A 20,737-nucleotide genomic window follows, 5' to 3' on the forward strand; every position below is an offset into this window, starting at 1 on the left:
TCAGGAATTACCATCTCTCCTTGCATCCGCTATGACCTTAGCCGCAGACTTGCTCATCACATGCACAATGTAGAGAGGACAGTTCACAGCACTGGCTATGGTGATGGCTCTCAGCGTGGCCTCTGCCTCCACTGCCTCTGGGCGGCACAGCTCGTGGCCCTCAGGGCCTGTTATCCCAAGAGCCAACATCTTCTTTGCTCCCTAAAAAGACAGCAGGAATGTGTATATGTGCAACGAAGATTTACTAACGACAGACATCATTATTTTATCATAAATTAAATGCAGCACCAGGCTTTTGATTTGTTAGGTATAGGGCTGTGTGTGTGTGTGTGTGTGGGGGGGTGTCCTTGTGAACATGTTTGTGTGGGTATATATATATACATATATATAGCATGTGTATTTGGTAAAAATAATTTTAATATTCTAATCGTATAAGTTAATTTCCATATGCATATTTTGTAATCATATTTTTTTAATTGGAATGGGGAAAAAGCAACCAAAGCAAAAATGGACAAATGGGATCATGTCAAGTTAAAAGCTTCTGCATAGCAAACAATCAGCAAAGTGAAGAAATAACCCACAGAATGGGAAAAAATATTTGCAAACTACCCATCTGACAAAAGATTAATAACCAGAATATATACAAAACTAAAACAACTCTACAGGAAAAAGAAATTTAATAATCTGATATAAAAATAGGCAAAAGATTTGCATAGACATTTCTCCACAGAAGACATACAAAGGGCAAACAGGGATATGAAAAGGAGCTCAACATCACTGATCATCGGAGAAACATAAATCAAAACTACAACGAGATACTGTTTCACCCCAGGTAAAATGGCTTATATTAAAAAGACAGGCGATAACAAACGCTGGTAAGGACGTGGAGAAAGGGAACCTATATACGCTGTTCGTGGGAATGTAAATTAATAAAATTGCTATGGAGAATAGTTTGGAAGTTCTTCAAAAAACTAAAAATAGAACTACCATATGATCCAGCTATCCCACTGCTGGACATATATGCAAAAGAAAGGAAATCAGTATATCAGAGATATATCTGTATTACCATGTTTGTTGCAGCACTGTTTAGCCACGATTTGGAAGCGGCCTAAGTGACAATGAACAGTTGAATGGATAAAGAAAACGTGGCACATACACAAGGGAGTATGATTCTGCCGTAAAAAAGAATGAGATCCGTCATTTGCAACAACATGGATAGAACTGGAGGTCATTATGTTAAGTGAAATAAGCCAGACACAAAAAGACAAGCATTGCATTTTCTCACTTATTTGTGGGATCTAAAGATTAAAACAATTAATCTCATGGAGATATAAAATAGGATGTTTACCAGGGGCTGGGAAGGGTATTGGAGAGGGATGTGGGGGGAGGTGGGGATGGTTCCTTTGTTAAAAAAAAAAGTTAGAAAGAATGAATTAGATTTAGTACTTGATAGCTCAACAGGAGGACTATAGTCAATATTTGCACCTTTTAAAATAACTAAAAGAGTAAAATTATTTGTTTGTAAAATAAAAGGTAAATGTTTGAGGGGATAGATACCCAATTTTCCATGTGATTCTTACGCGTTGCATGCCTAAATAAAAATATCTCATATAGTCCATAAATATATACACCCAGTATATACCCCACAAAAATAAATTTTAAAAAGAAAAGGTGAAAAAGATATGAAGTTAGTTCTAATCACATTCTTTGAAAAACAATATCTGTATTTAAGACTTAATATTGATTAGGACAAACAAAACAAATATTATGATCCTTATTGAAGTGGTTCATTGTCATACTCTGTAATCAGTTCTACTTTTCTTATGGACTGATCCTCTTCACTTGCTCCCCAATCCAACCCATTAAATGGTATTCAATCTGTCATCTCTCTTCTTCAAAATGTTATTTCTTCCTTAAAAAAGGGGCATGAAGTCAAGACTCAGAGTGGTAAAAAGACTTCCTGGTGTCATGAAACTATAGAATAGAAGAGTCTGATTTAAACCCTGGTCTGTTTTTTGTTTGGTTTGGTTTTTACAGCTTACGCTCTTTTCTCATTATTCCTCTCTGCCTTGTGGCCACTGAACCTCAATCTCACTCAGTTTAATGGGAGCTGAGCCTAGGGAGACAAAAAAAAGTCAGCTAATATAAAGAGCAAGAGACAGCTCTTTAAATCTTGCAGATGGTGTACCCTTCAGGCATTAATAATGGGACTAACATGAGAAATAAATATCATCTCGATTCCTCCAGAGCACATTTTAATATCCAGTTTCTGAAAAGAGCAGGGCTTTAAACAGCTACCTAATACACTGCTGAAGTCATAAGATGACACTGATGTTGTCCACGCTTTGGTATTCTGAATCAGCAGCCTGAGCTTCTGAAAAACAACAACAAAGCCAAAACTGTGCTGGAGGACACAAAGAAAAGTATTTGCGTTTTCATAACAGCACATGTTTGAGATCTAAGAGCTGGTTTGCAAAGGGGAAATTCTCATTCAAATGCGTATACTACCTGCATAAAGCTGAGAGCAGGGACTCCAGTAAAGGAAGTTGGGAGTTTCTGAGCCACAGAAAATCCATTTCAGAGTCACAGAAAATCCATTTCTGGATTTCTCATCTTCCAATGCATTAAATGAGTTTACCTATGTAGACCCAATCATCTTCACCTTAAGTTATGGCTGCTATCATTTCTGTAGAAGCTTTGGAATGCAAATGCTTACCTCTGCAATTAAGTCTCCATTTTCTGCATGGACCTGGGCAATTGCTCCAATCTCCTTGCACTGAGAGAAGGCTGCGTACAGCTCCAGGTCTCTCACCATGTACAGATCTTTATAGGCCATAAACATCTTGAAAGAGTTAACACCTTTATCTTGCACAAGGATTTTCATTTCTTCTTTAACCTAAAAGGCAGCAGCAACCATAATAACATGTTACTCTAATTTAAATGATAATCTCAACATTCTCTAAAACGTTGCATTTGGAAGAGAAATAAGTAAAATACGGACAAGAGTTTAGTTCCACAAAAATGCAATCAAGGCCTTGCTCTTTCTCCCAAGTTATACCCCATTTCATCTGATAAATTGCTGCTGCTCTCATACTTTTAAATCATGAAAAAGCAAAGAGCTTTTCCCAAAGTACTTTATTTCTGTACTTGGATATAAAATTCTCTGCATCTGTCTCCTGGTTCAAGGAAATTACTCTAGAAAATGAGCATGAAACCATGTTGGCAGCAACAGAAGCAACCATAGATCCAGCAGGAATGAACGTTAATGTGAGGTAAGAATTCCAGTTCAAATCTGAAAGCCGCGGGTGGAGTTCTTAGAAGGAGGAGGTAAAAGATGCACATGGACTCAGGCATGCCCGAGAAAGCACGACCTCAGGTTTTAGCTGTAGAGCCAGCCATGGCGGGCATGGAGACCCATTGGCAGCTCCTCAGAGGTGAGAGCTGGAGACCCTGGACCCATTGGAAGCTTAGGGGCCTTCAGGGTTGCCAAGGGTCAGGATCAAGTTAATGTCAAAACTATCTCAATAATTGCCTTTTTTTTTTTTTTTGGACAGATTCTTGCTCTGTTGCCCAGGCTGGAGTGCAGTGGTGTGATCTTGGTTCATTGCAACTTCTGCCTCCCAGGTCCAAGTGATTCTCCTGCCTCAGCCTCCAAAGTAGCTGGGATTACAGGGGTGCGCCACCACACCCAATTAATTTTGTATTTTTAGTAGAGATGGGGTTTCGCCATGTTGGCCAGGCTGATCTCTAATTCCTGGCCTCAAGTGACCCACTTGCCTTGACCTCCCAAACTCCTGGAATTATAATTGCTCTTGTCAGTTAGATTCAAACCTCAATAAGGGTCAAAAATTTCAAAGGAAAAAAGTATAGATTTGACCAAATAAGACTGTTTGAACTTCTATATGTTAAAACATATACACACACATAATGAAAAACGTAAAAGCATAGGATTATTGCTCTTAGCTAATAAAAGTTCTTTCAACTCGATAAGAAAAACATGCTGAAAAATGTTGCCAACAATTCAGGGAGGAATTATAAATGACTAATAACACATGCAAAAAATAAACTTCCTACTAACTCAAAAGTACAAAATAAAGCAGTGTAATCTTATTGAGTCAGCAAAGTTTAAGAATGATAATATTACACATGAATTTACTCACTGCTATAACTGTTTATTCCCTTAGTAATATTCCTCCCTTTTCTTAGTGGTGCTTATCACCTGGCATAGCATGTTCTTACTTGCTGATCACCGTCTGCCCCACTAGGATTTCAGCCCCACAAGAGAAGGGTCCTTGTAAGATTTGTCCAGTGCGATATCCTGGAACAGTGCCTGGTGTGTAGTGCCCACTCAGTAACTATTTATTGAATAAATTAATTACTAATTAACTAATTTAGGAAAAAAGCACCAAGATACTGGAAGTGGGCAAGTGATGGAATGTGCTCCAAGTTAGGTTAAGTGACAACAGCAAGGGACAGAACATGAGACAGTGCCCCTCATTTTTCCCCCTAACAGTTTCAGATTTTTTACAGTGGGTACTTTAGCTTTACAGCCAGAAAAAAAAAAAATGCTTGAAACAGATGGGCTTCTAAAGGGGATCATGATCTGCATTGCTTACACAAAATATCTTTTGGTCTCTGAGTAGAAGACCCCTCAGTAATCATCCCTGCCATTCACATCCATGGAGGAGTCTCATTATACAACTTGCAAGCATATTAGCTTCAGCCTTGCTCCTCCAAAAGTGTGGTACCTGAACCAGCAGCAGCAGTGTCACCTGGTTGCTTGCTAGAAAAGCAGAATCTCATGTCTCACCTGCTTCTAACCTACTACTATGGGTTGACTTGTATGACCCCAAAATTCATATGTTGAAGCCCTAACCCCATGTTTGGAAATAGGCTATTTGCAGATGTAATTTGTTAAGATGAGTTCATGAGCACATGGGCTTTATCCAATGTAACTGGTGCCCTTATGTGAAGTGGAAACTGGGACATACACCTGCCACAGGGAGAACATTATATGAAGATGAAGGCAGAGAATGCCAAAGGTTGCCAGCAAACTACCAGAAGTCACGAGACAGGAACAGAACATGTTCTCCCTCAGATCCCTCAGAGGGAACCAACCCTGCTGACACCTAGATCTCAGCCTTCTGGCCTTCGCAAATGTGAGATGGTAACTGTCTGTTGTTTAAGCCATTTTGTTTGTGGCATTACAGCAGCCCTAGCAAATGAATAACCCCCCTGAACAGAATCTGCAATCTGCATTTTAGCAAGGTTTACCAGGTGACTTTTTGCATACTTAAGTGTGAGAAGCACTGATAAGGACAAACACCATTACCTTTGCTCCATCTTATAACATAAGGAGAATAGGAAAAGGAAGAGAGGAAGGAAGGCACTGAGGGAAGAGAAGAAAAGATGGAAGGAAGGGAGGCAGGGAGGCAGGGAGGGAAAACAAGAGGAAAGAAGGGAGGGGGGAAAGGGAAGGAAAGGAGGGACTATCCTAAAAGCATAAGAGTTCAGATGAGTCACTAAAAATGGCACGTTTGGAGAAAAATTAACTTTAGCTATGGACTATAAACCTTGCTATTATGTTTGCTGAGCTATCTGTTACAGAATATTTGTTTTAGATTAACTTGGTGTCTAAAGCCTGAGTTTGTGGGGAGATGGGACTATAAGTTACTCAAATAAGGTCCTAATGGTGAACTCTTTCTGGTAAACAGATTTCTGAATTAAGTTCAATGTAGAAAAACATGTTGCAATTTAAATTCCAAGTAAAAGTTTCTTCCAAAATTCACACACAAATTTATGTGGGAAGAAATCAACATATTTTAACATCTCTCAAAACTGTCTTATCTATCTAAATCATGTTATTTCTGCCATGGGCTGGGTAATTAGTGACATGGAAGGTTGCTTTAAGCTCTGTTATGAAATGATCTGACCAGGTGGTAACAGCAGAGCAGGAAGATCACTCGGTCAAGATACAGCTGGGAGAAGACTCTGGAAGAAGTCCAGGCCTGTCCCTTCTTCTCTAAAGAAGGCTCATGAGTGGGAACGCAGGCTTCTAGTTCTAGAGAATTCTAAATTTAGAATTTCCTTGATTTTTTTTTTTTTGAGAAATTAAACATTTTTATTGAAGTTCTAACCTGTGGGAAAATGTTGTTTAAAAGATTCCAGGGATATTGAATTTAAGAAAAAGAGAAATCAGTATATTAAACATTACACCTAAAGCATTGATGGTTTGTCGATTAAACATTAGGAGAAGCTGTTATGAGTGAGCATAAAGATGGATCCTTTTGTCTTTATATTATTTTTTAAACTTAGATTTTAAAATGGATAATACTTTGCAGGATTAAAACTCAGAAGATACAAAAGAATATGCAATGAAAAGTCTTCCTGCCAGTTTGTCCTCCAGCCATCAAAGAAGCAATCAGTGTCACCAGTTCCTTAGTCTTGTGCAGCGTGAGGAGAAGAGGACAACGGGAACACTTTGGAATCCAGGTGCGTTACCTGCTCACTCCACCACGTCACTGCCACATGAAGGCTGTAGTCGCAGCAAACTTTGGGATCAGCCCAGCTTCGCCAGGTCTCAAAGGCTTCAATAAGGGAGCCACCTTTCTGAGGAATGGCGAAATCAAGGATCATGGTGGTGCCTCCTGCGAGAGCAGCCTGGAATCATATGAAGGTTTCAGCAAATCAGCCATCAGTTTCCTAGTTAAGTCATTTATCATCTTGAACAATGTGCATTTGTAAGCACTTGGGCAAACTCAATGGGTCCAGGAAATTGCCAAAAGATGCTGCCTATTTAAATGACCTAGAAAGGCATGAATAGACTTTTCATAAACTAAGTTTAAAGTATTAAAACTGCTGGAATTGCTTCTGCAAAAGGAATGCCGTATCTGATAAGATTAAAATGGCTTTGACTCAAAGAAAACAGAGTGAGGACTGTAAAGAAAAATCAAAATGGAAAAGTGAAAAAAATGCACACATTTTTCTTCTTGAGAAGCTATTTTCATTATTATAAAATTCCATTTTATCAGAATCCATTCTGATGAACTGTATCTCTAACTTCCCTGTGGTCCTCTTGGAATCCTGGGAGACTTACATGGTTCTAGCCTTGCCTGCATTCCCAGAAACCTACTGGAGACCCGTTCATCTTAGATTTGCACCTGCCCTTCTGTCCACTGCCACTGCGCTGGTCTTAGTTCAGATTGTTCTCATTTCTCACCTTAACTATTGTAAGAGTCCTGACTGATTTTCATCTCCCACTCCCTCCAATACAAACTCCTCATTGCAATGTGAGGGATATTTCCAAAGCATAAATGTGACCACTTCACTCCAAAGATGAAAACTGAGTGTTTCTCCTGGCCTCTGCACAAACTGGAATCTTCATAACGTGGTCTATAAATCCCTGCATTCTGCTTCAACTTGCAATGTACCCCTTGGCATATTATATTACGTTACGTCATGACTAATTTGAAAACTGTTACTACATCATGTGACTTTGACTAATTATTTAAATTGATTTCATTTAAACTAAAATCACAAGATGGTTAATTGTTTTTAATTATATTCAAACAATGCAGGTGAAGAAAACATAGACAGGTAGAATGCTAGCACAGTGCCTTAGACCATGGACCTGGGAGGCTCATGCGCACCAGGGTACAAAGGTAATCGTCATTACTTATTCACTGTGGTAATCTGAGCAATTTCTTAACCTCTGTGTGCCTTTAATTCACCATCTGCAAAATGAGGACAATTGTACCTAAAGCATAGGCTTGTTAGGAGGAGTAAACAGGTAATGTATACAGAGTGCTTAGGGTCAGGTACGGTGGCTCATGCCTGTAATTTCAGTACTCTAGGAGGCTGAGGTGGGAGGAGTGCTTGAGCCCAGGAGTTCAATACCAGCCTGGGAAACATGGTGAAACCCCATTTCTGCAAAAATGTAAAATTAGCCAGGCATGGTGGCACATGTCTGCAGTCTTAGCTACTTGGTAGACTGAGACAGAAGGACCTCTTGAGCCCAGGAGTTTGAGGCTGCAGTGAGTTATGATTGCACCACTGCATGCCAGCTTGGGCAACAGAGTGAGTCCCTGTCTCAAAAATAAACAAGTAAATAAAAAATAAACAGGTAAATACAAGAGCCTAGTACAGAGTTAGATTCATGGTAAGTACTTTATGAGTTCAGCACTACTATTTCAGGATTAGGAACTTTTCCATCATCTCTATATCATGTTATCTTATCACCAGAAATGTGGTCATGTTACAACACAAGAGGGCACAGTGCCCCAGCCTCTCTTTCCGGCCCCCATCAGCCTCCCCCCATGGCGTCCAGACACACCAGATGCCCCCATGTCCTACCTGGTATGCCAGCTCTATTCTACCCCACTTTTCTTGCTTACTTCAATAGATTTGTATTCTTCCTTAAGTTACTTGGCCCCACTCCAATTCTTTTTGCTCTCAAAAATTACACTTTTTGTACAGGATCCTGTACATTGTCTCCACCTTTAAAAAACATTGCCTTATCAGTGGCAAAACAATACGTATTTGCATTTCTTAAGAAATCCCTATTGATGTAATAAAAATACTAGGAAAAAATTTCCTTGGGCTTTGTATTTTTATTTGAATACAGATTAATCTTCTTACCTTCTTCCTTCTTAAAGTGTCTTCCCAGTATGACAAGACATCCCTGAGGACCAAGGACATTTTTCTAATAGAATGTCCTGTTAATTAAAGCGTTGGAAGAAAGTCCTCTTTTAGCCTCTACTGAACTAGAAAATCAAGCTTAAAGAACTATTATTTCTATTCTTTCTCTATTAAAAGTCTACCACACACAGGATGTGGAGAAACTAGATACATGGCTGGTGGGAATGTAAACTGATACAGCCACTTAGGAAAACCGTTTGGAGTTCCTCTCATGGTTAAAGATAGAGTTACCGTAGGACCAAGCAATTCCACTCCTAGGTCTATAGCCAAGAGAAATGAAAACATGTTCTTGTAAAAACTCGTACACAAATATTCACAGCAGCATGATCCATGATAGCCAAAAAGTAGAAACAATACAAATGTCCATCAACTCATGAATGGATAAATAAAATGTCATCTATTCATACAATGGGACAGTATTTGACCATAAAAGGAAATGAGGAACTAACACACGATATGACATGGATGAAGTATGAAAATATGATGCTAAGTGAGACAAGCCAGTCATAAAGATTATATAGTGTGTGATTCCATTTATATGAAATGTCCAGAAGAGGCAAATCCATAGAGCAAGTGGGATGGCGGTTGTCTGGTGCTGGGTAGGATGAGGAGAGTCCAGGGTGATAGCTAAAGGGTATGGTGTTTCTTTTGGGGGTAAAAAAAAAAAAGTGTTCTGGCTGGTCACAGTGGCTGACGCCTGTAATCCCAGCACATTGGGAGGCTGAGGTGGGTGGATCACCTGAGGTCAGGAGTTCGAGACTAGCCTGGCCAACATGGTGAAATCCCATCTCTACTAAAAATACAAAAATTAGCTGGGTGTGGTGGAGGATGCCTGTAATCCCAGCTACTTGGGAGGCTGGGGCAGGAGAATCACTTGAACCTGGGAGGCAGAGGTTACAGCGAGCCGAGATTGCGCCATTGCACTCCAGTCTGGGTGACAACAGCGAAACTCCATCGCAAAACAAACAAACAAAAAAATGTTCTACAATTGATTGTGGTGATGCTTGCACGACTCTGTGGATATACTAAAAGCCATTGTCCTATACACTTTAAATGACCAAATTGTATTGTCGGTGGATTTTATCTCCATAAAACTGCTACCAGAAAAAGTCTACCACATGCGAGTCATTATATGTAGTGAAGGAAGTGGGAGATCACACAAATAATTAGACAATGTAGGCAACGATTCTGTCCTCAGGGTGTTTATATGAGAGAAATATGAACAAATAAATATAATAAAATAATTAGATTGTAATAACAGATAGAAAGTCTACTTTTATAATAAGCAGTAGCATAGAAATTGCTAAAGGGAGGTAAAATTTGCTAAGCTCCCTAGAAGAGGTACAGACAAAAGATGACTGGGAATTCAGAGGAGAGAAAGGTAAACTCAGAGATCAGAGACAGCTTGGATTTTAATCAGGATTAGGACATACACGTGGAAGTTTTCAATTAAGTATAATAATATCTGACTCACAGCAAGTGCTGTGATGCTGTTTCTGTGCACCCTGATGCTCTAGGAACTATTCCAGTGTTTTGCATATTTTAAACATGTCAAGAGCTCTGCAGCAGGTAGTATTGTTAACTCCACTTTAGAGTGGTGAAAACTGACTACAGAAAACCTAAATGATGGGCTGACAGGTGCAGCAAACCACCATGGCACATTCTACACATGTATCCCAGAACTTAAAGTGAAATAAAGAAAAAACAAAACTGAATACAGAACCATCAATAACTTGGCCAAAATCTCACAGCCAGCAAGGGACAATGGCAGGGGTGGAACCTGAGTCATCAGGCCCTAGAGCCTAGGCCTCCAGGAAACATGAACTGCATGAGGGGAAGCTCTGAGGAAGAAGATCCAGGGGAAGAGATAGCAGCTCAGCAGAAAGTGGTAAAGAGCAGAGTTAAGGCGACTGTGGACCATATAAAATGTTGGTCCCAGAGAAGGAAGACAGGGCAATGGTAGTTTTTAGGCACAAAGGGAGTCAGGTGAGCTGATTTGACTGGGATGATTGAGAAGATGGCAGGTGAGTGGACAGAGGAGGAGTGTGATCTGCACCTAGGAGGCACACGAGTGAAGTGGAGAACCTCCTGAGAGTGAGGTGCTTGGGCATGTGTCCACCTGGTGGTAAGTGTGGACAGGGAGACATACAGACCTGATTCCAAAGAGCATCAAGACTAGGAGAAAAATGTAGGAGTGGCCTGGTAGAGGATGCCAGAGGGGTCCTGAGGCTGGCCAAAATGGCCAGGGAGAGAGAAGCCAGACATGACAACATGAGCCACAATAACGTGCTTCAGAACATACCAACACTCTCCATGAACACAAAACCGCACTTAGCTAAGACAAACGTTTAAGTGGCTAGTCCTGGGTGGTATTATTCCAGGTCATTTAAATTTTACCCTTGTTAAATTTTATTTTCAATATTATCTAAATTTTCTATTAAAAATCATAATTTTTATAAGAAAAAATATTTTACATAAAATACATGACACAAGGCATATATATGCACAGTCATGTGCCATAATGGTGTTTTGATTAATGACAGGATTACATATATGACAGTGCACAGTACCATGGTTCTACTGTACCTATTCTATGTTTAGCAATGTTTAGATATACACATAATATTATTGTGATTGCCTGTGGTATTCAGTAGAGTAACATACTGAACAGGTTTGGAGCCTAGAAGCCTAGGTGTGCAGTAGACTATACCATCCAGGTTTGTGTAAGTACACTCTATGATGGTCTCACAGCCACCGATTTGCCTAATGACACATTTCTCAGAATGTATCCCTGCTATTAAGTGGCACATGACCACATATAGTGTATAAATTAAACAGACAGAGCTGTTGATGGTCTTCTTACCAGACTGAAGATATGATAGTCAAAGGGCCACTCTTCTAAAACTAAAGCAAATGAAACTTCTTGGGGCTACAATTTGAAAGCTCTTGAATGAGGGTTGATCACAAATCGTCCACCTTCCTAATGAACTAGGAGCAGGAAAGAGAGGGAAGAGGAACAGCCTCTTAACGTTTCGCTTCTTCTTGTTCTGTTTCTTATCCCCATTCTTATTTTCCTCTCCTCAACCCCAAACTGGGAATGAACTTGGAGAAGCTATATTGAATGGGAAAGGATGGCTGGGGCCGAATTTCTCTCAAATAGCGATATGAAGCCTAGTTATTTCCTTTGTTATTATTCCGGATTGACTTCTTCCCATTTTTATTTGTCAACTAGCCAAACGAAATGGGTTTAGCTTTTCTAATCTTGGCTCACAAATCAATTATTTCAGCTCCTAATTACTTTCACTGTTCTTCCTTGTAAACCTTCCAGTTTACCTAAAAAGTCTTTTGGGGGACAGGGAAGCCCATGCTGTTTTCAGAAGAAATGCAATGGAACAGAAATTGAGATAAACTCTAACAGTGGGTCATAATGTTACACAAGATTTTATTTAAGAATATTCATTCCATTGTAAATCGTTACTGAAAGTACAGTAGTTATCCCTTATCCAAGAGGGATACATTCCAAGACCCGCAGTGGATGCCTGAAACTGAGGATAGTATTGAACCATACATGTGCTATGTTTTTTTCTTATATGCACATACCGATGATAAAGTTTAATTTATCATTGGGCACAGCAAGAGATTAATAGCAACAACTAATAAAAAATAGAACAATTATGACAATTTGCCAGCATTTCTCTTGCACTTTGAGGCCATTATGAAGTAAAATAAGGATGACTTGTGGGTGGCCACAAGCACTGTAATACCATGACACTTGACCTGATAACTGACCCAGTTACTAAGTGACTGACGGGCAGGGAGTGTCTATAGCATGAATGTGCTGGACAAAGGAAGGACTCATGTCCCAGTCCCAGGCAGGATAGAGCAGGATGTCTTGAGATTTTGTCACACTACTCAGGATAGTGCACAATTTAAAACTTATGAATTGTTTATTTCTGGAATATTCCATTTAAGACTCTGGACTACAGTTGACCTCAGGTAACTACAGATATTGAAACCATGATTCGGGGTACACTACCCTATCCAAATGCATTTTCTTCCTTTTTGTAGTGCCACTAAATTTTTATTTCTAAGCTTATCCTGAAACAAGTGACTTTGTTCCACTAAAATCCGTCACAGAACATGCACCACCCAAATAAAACAAAAAGAAATCCAACAGTATGTTTGAGCCTTAGGGAGAAAAGCTCTTGGCTGAATTTCCAGCTCTCTCACAATCATTGAAACCTATGAAAGCAAGCTTCATGATCCCAACGTATGTCCCAAATCCAGAAACACATTCAGCTTTGTAAAGTTGTCTTGCACATTCCTGTCTATGCTTGGCTTCTCGCCTCCCTGTCTGGAATATTAATCATACTATCCTCCATCCCACCAAAAACCTGAGTCACCCCTGACACCTACTTCTCTTCTCCCCTGAATCCCCAAATCCAATCCATGAATAAGCCCTGGAGGCTGTCTCCTATGAACTCCAGGAGCCTCTCCACTACCGCATCTTCACCTCTACTGCCTGGTGCCATCTTCATCTCCCACTGGACTGGCACAGTGAAGAAATGAAAGGGAGGGAAAACAGAAGGGAAGAGGGCCATAAAGGGGCCCTCTTGAGTTAATGAGTAGGTTACCACTGTGAGCAACCAGAGTTCAATCCCCAGAGAATGCTCAGAGTAACAATGTGAACACGACTCCAAGGTAAGAGTTATACTTGCTATATGTCTACCCAGCCATATCTGCCATTTCCAATCTTTTATTGACTTCTCTTTGCTCTTAAGATGAAGAAAAAACAATTGTTGTCCATCCCATAATGTCCTTCATGACCTGAACTTTAGCTTTCTCCAAAGCTCTCTATTAAGTTGTTTCCTCTCAACTCATTCACACCACTCCAGTGACACTGTCCCTTGGCTCTCTTAGGGGACCTGAGTTCTTTCCCATCTCAGAGAGAGACAGCACTCATGTTCTTCCCTCCTCTACCCATTCCCATGCTGAGTCAAACCAATTCTTAACCCTGGATCATGCTGGAATCATATAGGAAGCATTTACCCCATACCCTAGAGATTCTGATTTAATCAATGTTGGTTCATCTCTGTACGTTCTGTGCCCATTACAGTGCCTGGCACATAAATATTCTTAACACATTTGAAGGGGAAAGGAAGAGAAGGACCAGTGAATTTCCCCAAAAGTTATGAGATGGAATAATTATGATTCAGTTTTCCAATAGCAAACTGGGAAAGCTGTGTAAGTTGCATGTTAGTGTGAAATGTCATTTCCCAAAAATATTGCTAGTCCTAACACTGTAGTTTCCTAAATCCTTCTATGAAAATGTTAATATGGAATGTCAATGCTGACCACATCAAAGGCTGAATGCTTAGTTTTTCCAAAGTTCACTACCAAATCAGTGTTAACTGGGACTTGAACAAACACAATTATAGTTTATTTCTGTATTTATGCCTCAAATAATTTCTTGACTTCTAAAAAAGATTACATTTTGTTTTACTTTCACGTGAATGTTAAGGTCTTTGCTTTTATGTGCTTTTATATGATACTCAGGCTCAGGAACTCATCCATGACTATCACTATATAATGCAATTTCCCTGTTAGATGCAATGAAACATAACAGCAAATTTGAAGTGTCCTCCCTCAATTTGTTACTTCACTTGTGAGAAGAAAGCACAAAACAGTGTTGAGGTGTAGATGCTGGGCAGTTGCCCAGGCTCGCTTGTCAGCCAAGTAAGCAGCTCAGAAACACAGCCAGGTGATGCAGGTCAGTGTGACTGATGACTCAGCCAAAGGGAAAATGCCAGGTGTCACTGACCTCACGTGTTTACACAAAAATTGTGACAATCATCAAAGAAAAGTCTACAAAGCCCAAACTTACTATATAAAATGTCTTGTCAAAGTCCAGACAGATTAGAGACCCATATGCCTCTAGTCTGCTTACCACTGAGAACAAATACCATGGGTTTCATCTCTAGAACCTCTGTACCAGCCACAATGCCTGGCACTTAGTGGGTTTCCAAGAAATACTTGTTAACTGAATTCATGAAACCTAACAGTCAACTTGAAAAATCTTTAGTTTGGCATTATTCCATATGAGATGGCAGTTGAAGCTCTAGAATATGCCACAGTAGCATAAAGATTATTTTGACCTCAAGATATTTGAGAATAGGTGTTTTCTTTTTTTTCCCTGAAGTCCCAAATCTGCTATAAAGCAAAGACTTCCCAAAGATCTCAGTTGTCATCCCCTCTCCAGGGGTTTCACAACCAGGGATGATTGACTTATCTCTAGAGACTTGGAAGCTAACACCATACCTAATAGACATTGTCACAAAATTATCGTATGTCCCATATTTCCTTCTAAGGGCCCATTTACCTTTTCTAAAGTCATTTGTTTTCCTATGTGTCTTTTCTCCCCACGACTGTCCCCTATTAAGAAGTCATTTGTTTCTTTGTAAGTGCCTGCTCTGCCTTCCTTTATTCTGTTAAGATAATGTATAACCCCCAAATTCTAGCCCCCTCCTTGAGTCACATTTTTCTGTGAATTCCTACATATGTACGTGAATTTTTAAAATTTGTCTTTTCTTTTCTGAGTCTCTCTTTTGTCAGGCTGGGTACAGTGGCTCACACCTGTAATCCCAGCAGTTTGGGAGGCTAAGGTGAGTGGATCACTTGGGCTCAGGAGTGTGAGATCAGTCTGGTCAACATAGTGAGACCCTGTCTCTACAGAAAAAAGAATTCAAAAATTAGCTGGGCATAGCGATGTGCACCTGTAGTCCCAGCTACTAGGGGATTGAGGTGGGAGGATTGCTTGAGCCTGGGATGTTGAGACTGCAGTGAGCTGAGATTGTACCACTGTACTCCAGCCCAGGTGACAGACTGAGACCTTGTCTCAATAAAATAAAATAAAATAAAATAAAAGTCATTATCCACCATCGACCAGAATGCAATGAAATTGGAATGATAATGGGCACATACACTGAAGAGCAGTCTGAATGCATGTATTAAACTCCTTTAGGATGTGTCTAATACTCATGGACCCAGGCATTTTATTCTAAGGGATGATTTCTGAGGCAATCATCAAGCATATGAACAATAATTTACATATAAGGACGTCTGTCACAGCATTGCTGTATATTGGGAAAAAAAAATGGGAAATCACCAAAATGTCCATCATGAAGAAGATGAGAGCTGAACCATTAAAGTTTGGGAAACAGGAAGAAAAATGAGTTTGAAACTTGGAGGAGAGGTCACATTTAGTTTGGAACATGCTGAGTTTGAGGTGCTTCTGGGATATCCAGGTTGCGATATCCAGAGACAGGCAGAAATTGAGGCGTGAAGCTTAAAGAATATGGAGGCTGGAGAGAGAGATCCAAGACTCGGCCTCAGAGAGGATAATGGGGACACAAAATTACATTCTCCAGTGGTATTTAAGGATGGGGTAAATGTTAAAGGAACAAGGCTGACTCCAATCAGTATCCCCAATTTGGTAAAAGGAAACAAATGTTTATATGTCCCCACCAAAAAAGAAATATCTGGAAGGATATGTAGCCAAATGTTAAAATTATAGGTGATTTAAATGTTATTTTTCTTTATACTTATCTGTATTTTTCTTGTTTAAAAAAGCAATTGATTCATTTAACTAATGTATATTGAGTGACTATAATGTGCCAGCATTTTCTTAAGAGCTGGATGACAAGTATATACTGTTTTTATAACTTAAAGAACTCTTTTGAATTGCTCATCTAACCATTGCCTCATTTCACAGATAAGAACATGCTGATAATCTTGAGAGAAGAAATGACCTGCCCAAGATCACAAAATCAGCCCACACAGCTCCTGAAGCCCAGCCTGGAGCCTCGGACAAGCAACAGAAAAGGGGATTTGATTTGCAACCAAGGTTTCTGAAGCACAGCTCTTCCACAAGTTGCGGAAAGCTCTATAAATACAACCGTAAATGTGTGGTGTGCTTAATCACATGCCTTGCACTGCCTTGTAAGTAATCACCACAATGGCATTTTACCAAAAATTTCAAAGCAAAGTGTAATTTCCTTTCTCAATAATTTTGAGAACTTTTCATCCTTTACAATAAAGAAGAAGAAAAGAAAAAAAGAAAAATGTGTTGCATGGTTTCCCATATTTTAAAAAGATGTTTCTCCTGCCAGCTACTGACACCACCCGGGTTTTTAATACAATTCCACTCACTCCGACCTGCATATACCGATGAATATAAATTTATGTATATTTGAAAACTTACCAAACTCTTATAATTCATTCTCTTATCACAGGATGTAGTAAAAGCAAAGTCACAATTCTTCCAAATTTATTAAATTCATACCACCCATTGAATAAAACATTCCATTGTCCTTCCTCACAGTTATTGAGTTATCTGAAGACCACTACACATCTGGTATAGACCAATAAAATGAAATATGATTTCTTTAAAGCAGACCATTATTTCCATTAGTTACTTCAGAAAGCTTTTACCTGTAATTAAGTTAATCAATTATAGGCTTTAATCCAATCTCTGACATGAATTAGATTTACAAGATAAATAACCTTTAGTTAACCTATATTCATTTTTAAAATTGAGTCCCATACAATCCAGTGATCGATAAATAGAGTACCACGAACAATATCCTTTTCTATTTGTCAGGTATTATAAATGATCAGCCTGCTGGATGTAGAATGCAAACAGCTATTGGCCTAACCTTTTGGGGCCCATCTCCTGAAAGCATAATATATCATTTTTACTTTATGTTTTTTCTATACTTAAGGTTCATTTCTCTACCCTTACAGATGATGTGGCTATAAATGTATGTATTATACAAATGCCTTATAAACCTAATACCTGCAGTGTATATTTATTTTGATAACCTTAACTGCCTCCAGCTTTAGGAAAGTGAGGAGCTACTGTCTTTTCTAAAGATGGCTCTGCTCCATTTTCGAGAAAAGCTGCCTTGCATTAACATGCAACTTACATGGCTTTGTCATCTATCACTTGCTACCCTGACAAATCTGAACATTAGATGTTTTTTCAAAAGAATAGACACTAATAGGTAACAGCTTTAGCAATGGGGTCAGGCAGTACTGAATCTGAAGAGCCACTCAGTCAGTTACAGCCCTAGATGTACAACCTTAAGCAGGTTACTTAAGCTTCAATTTCCTCAGTTGTAAAAAAGTAGATAATGGCATCTAGGATTTTTGGAAGATAATGCACAACTTAGGGCAGTGCCTGGCATGTGCTTGATAAAATAGATGTTACTTAAATGTACTAATAAGGAGACGATGTTTTTCAAGTTTAACATATCATACAGCCAGTATTTACAAAAGGCCTATCTCTGTCTCTAGCTCCCCAGAACGAACACCCACCAACTTTGCTTTGGGGATTATTGTGAAGGCCAGGAAAGAATACAAAATAACTCTCTAATGCCTTCTTCCAGAACTCAAGCAATACTGTAATGTTCATGTTTATCTATATTTCCCCATCTGGTTCACTTTATGAAGCCTCAGCTGTTTCTGGGGGTGGGAGTGGTTATCTCTTGGGATCCAACCTACTGATTCTGAAGTAGACTTTTGCAGCACAGCCCCTTTGTGAGTACTGTTTAATATTCAACAGGAATTTGGTATTTGCTAAACCTTTGACCTTAATATCTCTGACCATATCATTTTCTGTTTAAGATCCTAAGCTCATGAAGAGCTTGTTTTTGTTTAATGTTTTTGCAACCTTTAAGTACAGAAATGCTTAGAGAATCAGCTGGTGGATAAGTCATTTATGTTGACAACAGACTATAACGCATAAGGACCTACATTCTCAGCTAATAATTGTAAATCTCTCTAAATTAGAACCTCTCTAAACTAGAATCCCAGAATGGCTAAAGAACAGATAGAAGACCAAGAACCCCCTCCCAGGAGCTTGCAGCACGCATAGATAATCTTGAGGAAGAGAGGGAACGCCCCTCTCCCACATAATTCCAGTTCCTCTTCTTTGCTGCTTCATCTGGAACCCTGATGGCAGAAAAAGAATGAAAGCTACTGTTCAGCTCTAAGAGGGAGAATGATGCTAGTGGGCAACTCGTGGTCAGCAATAGTAGCTCCCCACCTTGCAGACGGGCGTGTTCAATGGGATGCCCTGCCATCAGCAAAGCACTTTCTTAATAATAAGTCTGTGAAAACAGAAAGGGCTTGCACTATAACTGAAAACTGCAAGTTATGATATTTTAAATACAGGTGTACACATACACATACATATAGACACATGCACAATATGATTTCAATTATGTAAAATAGAGTATATTAAAAAGCATAAAGGCAATACATCAAAACAATGGCTGTCACTGAGACGGAGAGTATTATTAATATTTTTCCTTTTTACTTTCCTATTATTTTTCCAATGATTCCTATAATCATATATTGCTTAGATAGCTAAAAAATTATTTTAAATATAAAAATAAGTTCATTCAAATTCATTTTCCCTTTTTTAGCAAAAGGGAAAAATGAATAATCAAAACAAAGTTTGCTAATTTTCAAAGCAGACAATGATCTGTCCTACAAAATACTTTATTGACATAATGATAAAGGTTGATAATTAGTAACCAGGGAGAAGCTTTCCAAATGGCGGTTTGAGCAGCCTGCCCAGATCCTTCTCTCTGGGTCAAATCTACCTGCCTTTCTTTTTTTCTGTTAAACATTTCAGTCAATCATAGAGGACTGGGGAACTTGGAGAGGGGAGGTGTAAGGAGAGCAAAACTGTCAGAAATCAGTATATGAACGAAGCAGCTATCATCAAAACTGCTGTGAAAGACTGTCAGGTTGTCCATAGTAACAGGGAAGAGAAAGGCAGAGAGAGAGGAGTGGAGGGGATCAGGGGAGGGAAAAAAGGGAGGAAGAGATGGAGAGGGAGGGAGGAAGAAAGCCTACTATATGCTGGACTTAATAGCCCGACTTGTTTCACACATCAAGGTGTGGTCCAAGTGAAAAGCCAAGGCCTTGAGGATATCAATACATCTTCACTTTGGAAGGTGCCATTTCTCTCACAGCAGCTCAAAACACAAGACTCAGGAGGGTGTGGGCTTTACTTTAGCCCAAGTGTTGAGAGTAGAATTTTTACACTTTTTTCCTGTAAAGCTTCTCTGTTAGTCTCTTGATCTTGTGTTGAGAAGCTTTGGGGAAATTTTGCAGGGGTGTTCAATCTTTTGGCTTCCCTTGTCTTGGACCATACATAAAATATACTAACACTGGCTCACGCCTGTAATCACAGCACTTTGGGAGGCCAAGGCAGGTGGATCATGAGATAAAGAGATCGAAACCATCATGGCCAACACAGTGAAATCCCGTCTCTACTAAAAGTACAAAATTAGCTGGGCGTGGTGGCACATGCCTGTAGTCCCAGCTACTTGGGAAGCTGAGGCAGGAGAATCGCTTGAACCGGGAGGAAGGCAGAGGTTGCAGTGAGCCAAGATCATGCCACTACACTCCAGTCTGGCGACAGAGTAAGATTCCATCTGTAAATATCCATATATATATATATATATATATACACACACAGATTTATAGATTTGCAGAGTCCATCTATAAATTGCATGTATATATTTATAGAATATGCTAATACTAACAACAGCTGATGAACTGATGAACTAAGAAATTAAAATTACAAAAATATCTCATAATGTTTTAAGAAAGTTTATGAATTTTTGTTGGGCTGCATTCAAAGCCATTCTTGGCTGTAGGTTGGACAAGTTTGGTTTAAGTTTCTTTCATTGACTTAAACTTCTAGGCCTTTGTATCTAGAGAACCCAAGCCTACCTCCACCCGGGGAGTGGTGATCTGACTGCCCTCCTGCAACATCAGTAAAACTATGGGTACCCCAGTAGCAAGAATGTTGTGTCCCAGGGCAAGTGGGATGGAGAAGAGATAAGGTGAGGCTGCCTTGGAGTGTATGAGAGTATAAGTGTTACGAGGTCATTTCTGGAATACTTTCTCTTCTAAACCTTGGTCAGAGCTATATTTTTTCTACTGGGAGTGCGAGTAGGGGCAG

General features: G+C 39.5%; 1 protein-coding gene across 2 annotated transcripts in view; it reads right to left on the minus strand.

The window, feature by feature from the left end:
- Nucleotides 1–20,737, minus strand: part of DPYS (dihydropyrimidinase) — an 84,336-nt gene that overhangs the window by 62,668 nt on the left and 931 nt on the right. For both annotated transcript variants that reach the window (XM_032251519.1, XM_032251529.1), the window contains exons 2-4: nucleotides 6,502–6,660; nucleotides 2,717–2,896; nucleotides 12–201 (exon numbers count right to left, since the gene is read on the minus strand). In XM_032251519.1, the coding sequence (XP_032107410.1) occupies nucleotides 12–201; nucleotides 2,717–2,896; nucleotides 6,502–6,660 (529 nt within the window). The remainder of the gene's footprint in view (nucleotides 1–11; nucleotides 202–2,716; nucleotides 2,897–6,501; nucleotides 6,661–20,737) is intronic.

Source organism: Sapajus apella, unplaced genomic scaffold (assembly GCF_009761245.1).
Source record: "Sapajus apella isolate SASKATOON/1434 unplaced genomic scaffold, GSC_monkey_1.0 scaffold3, whole genome shotgun sequence".
NCBI lineage: Eukaryota > Metazoa > Chordata > Mammalia > Primates > Cebidae > Sapajus > Sapajus apella.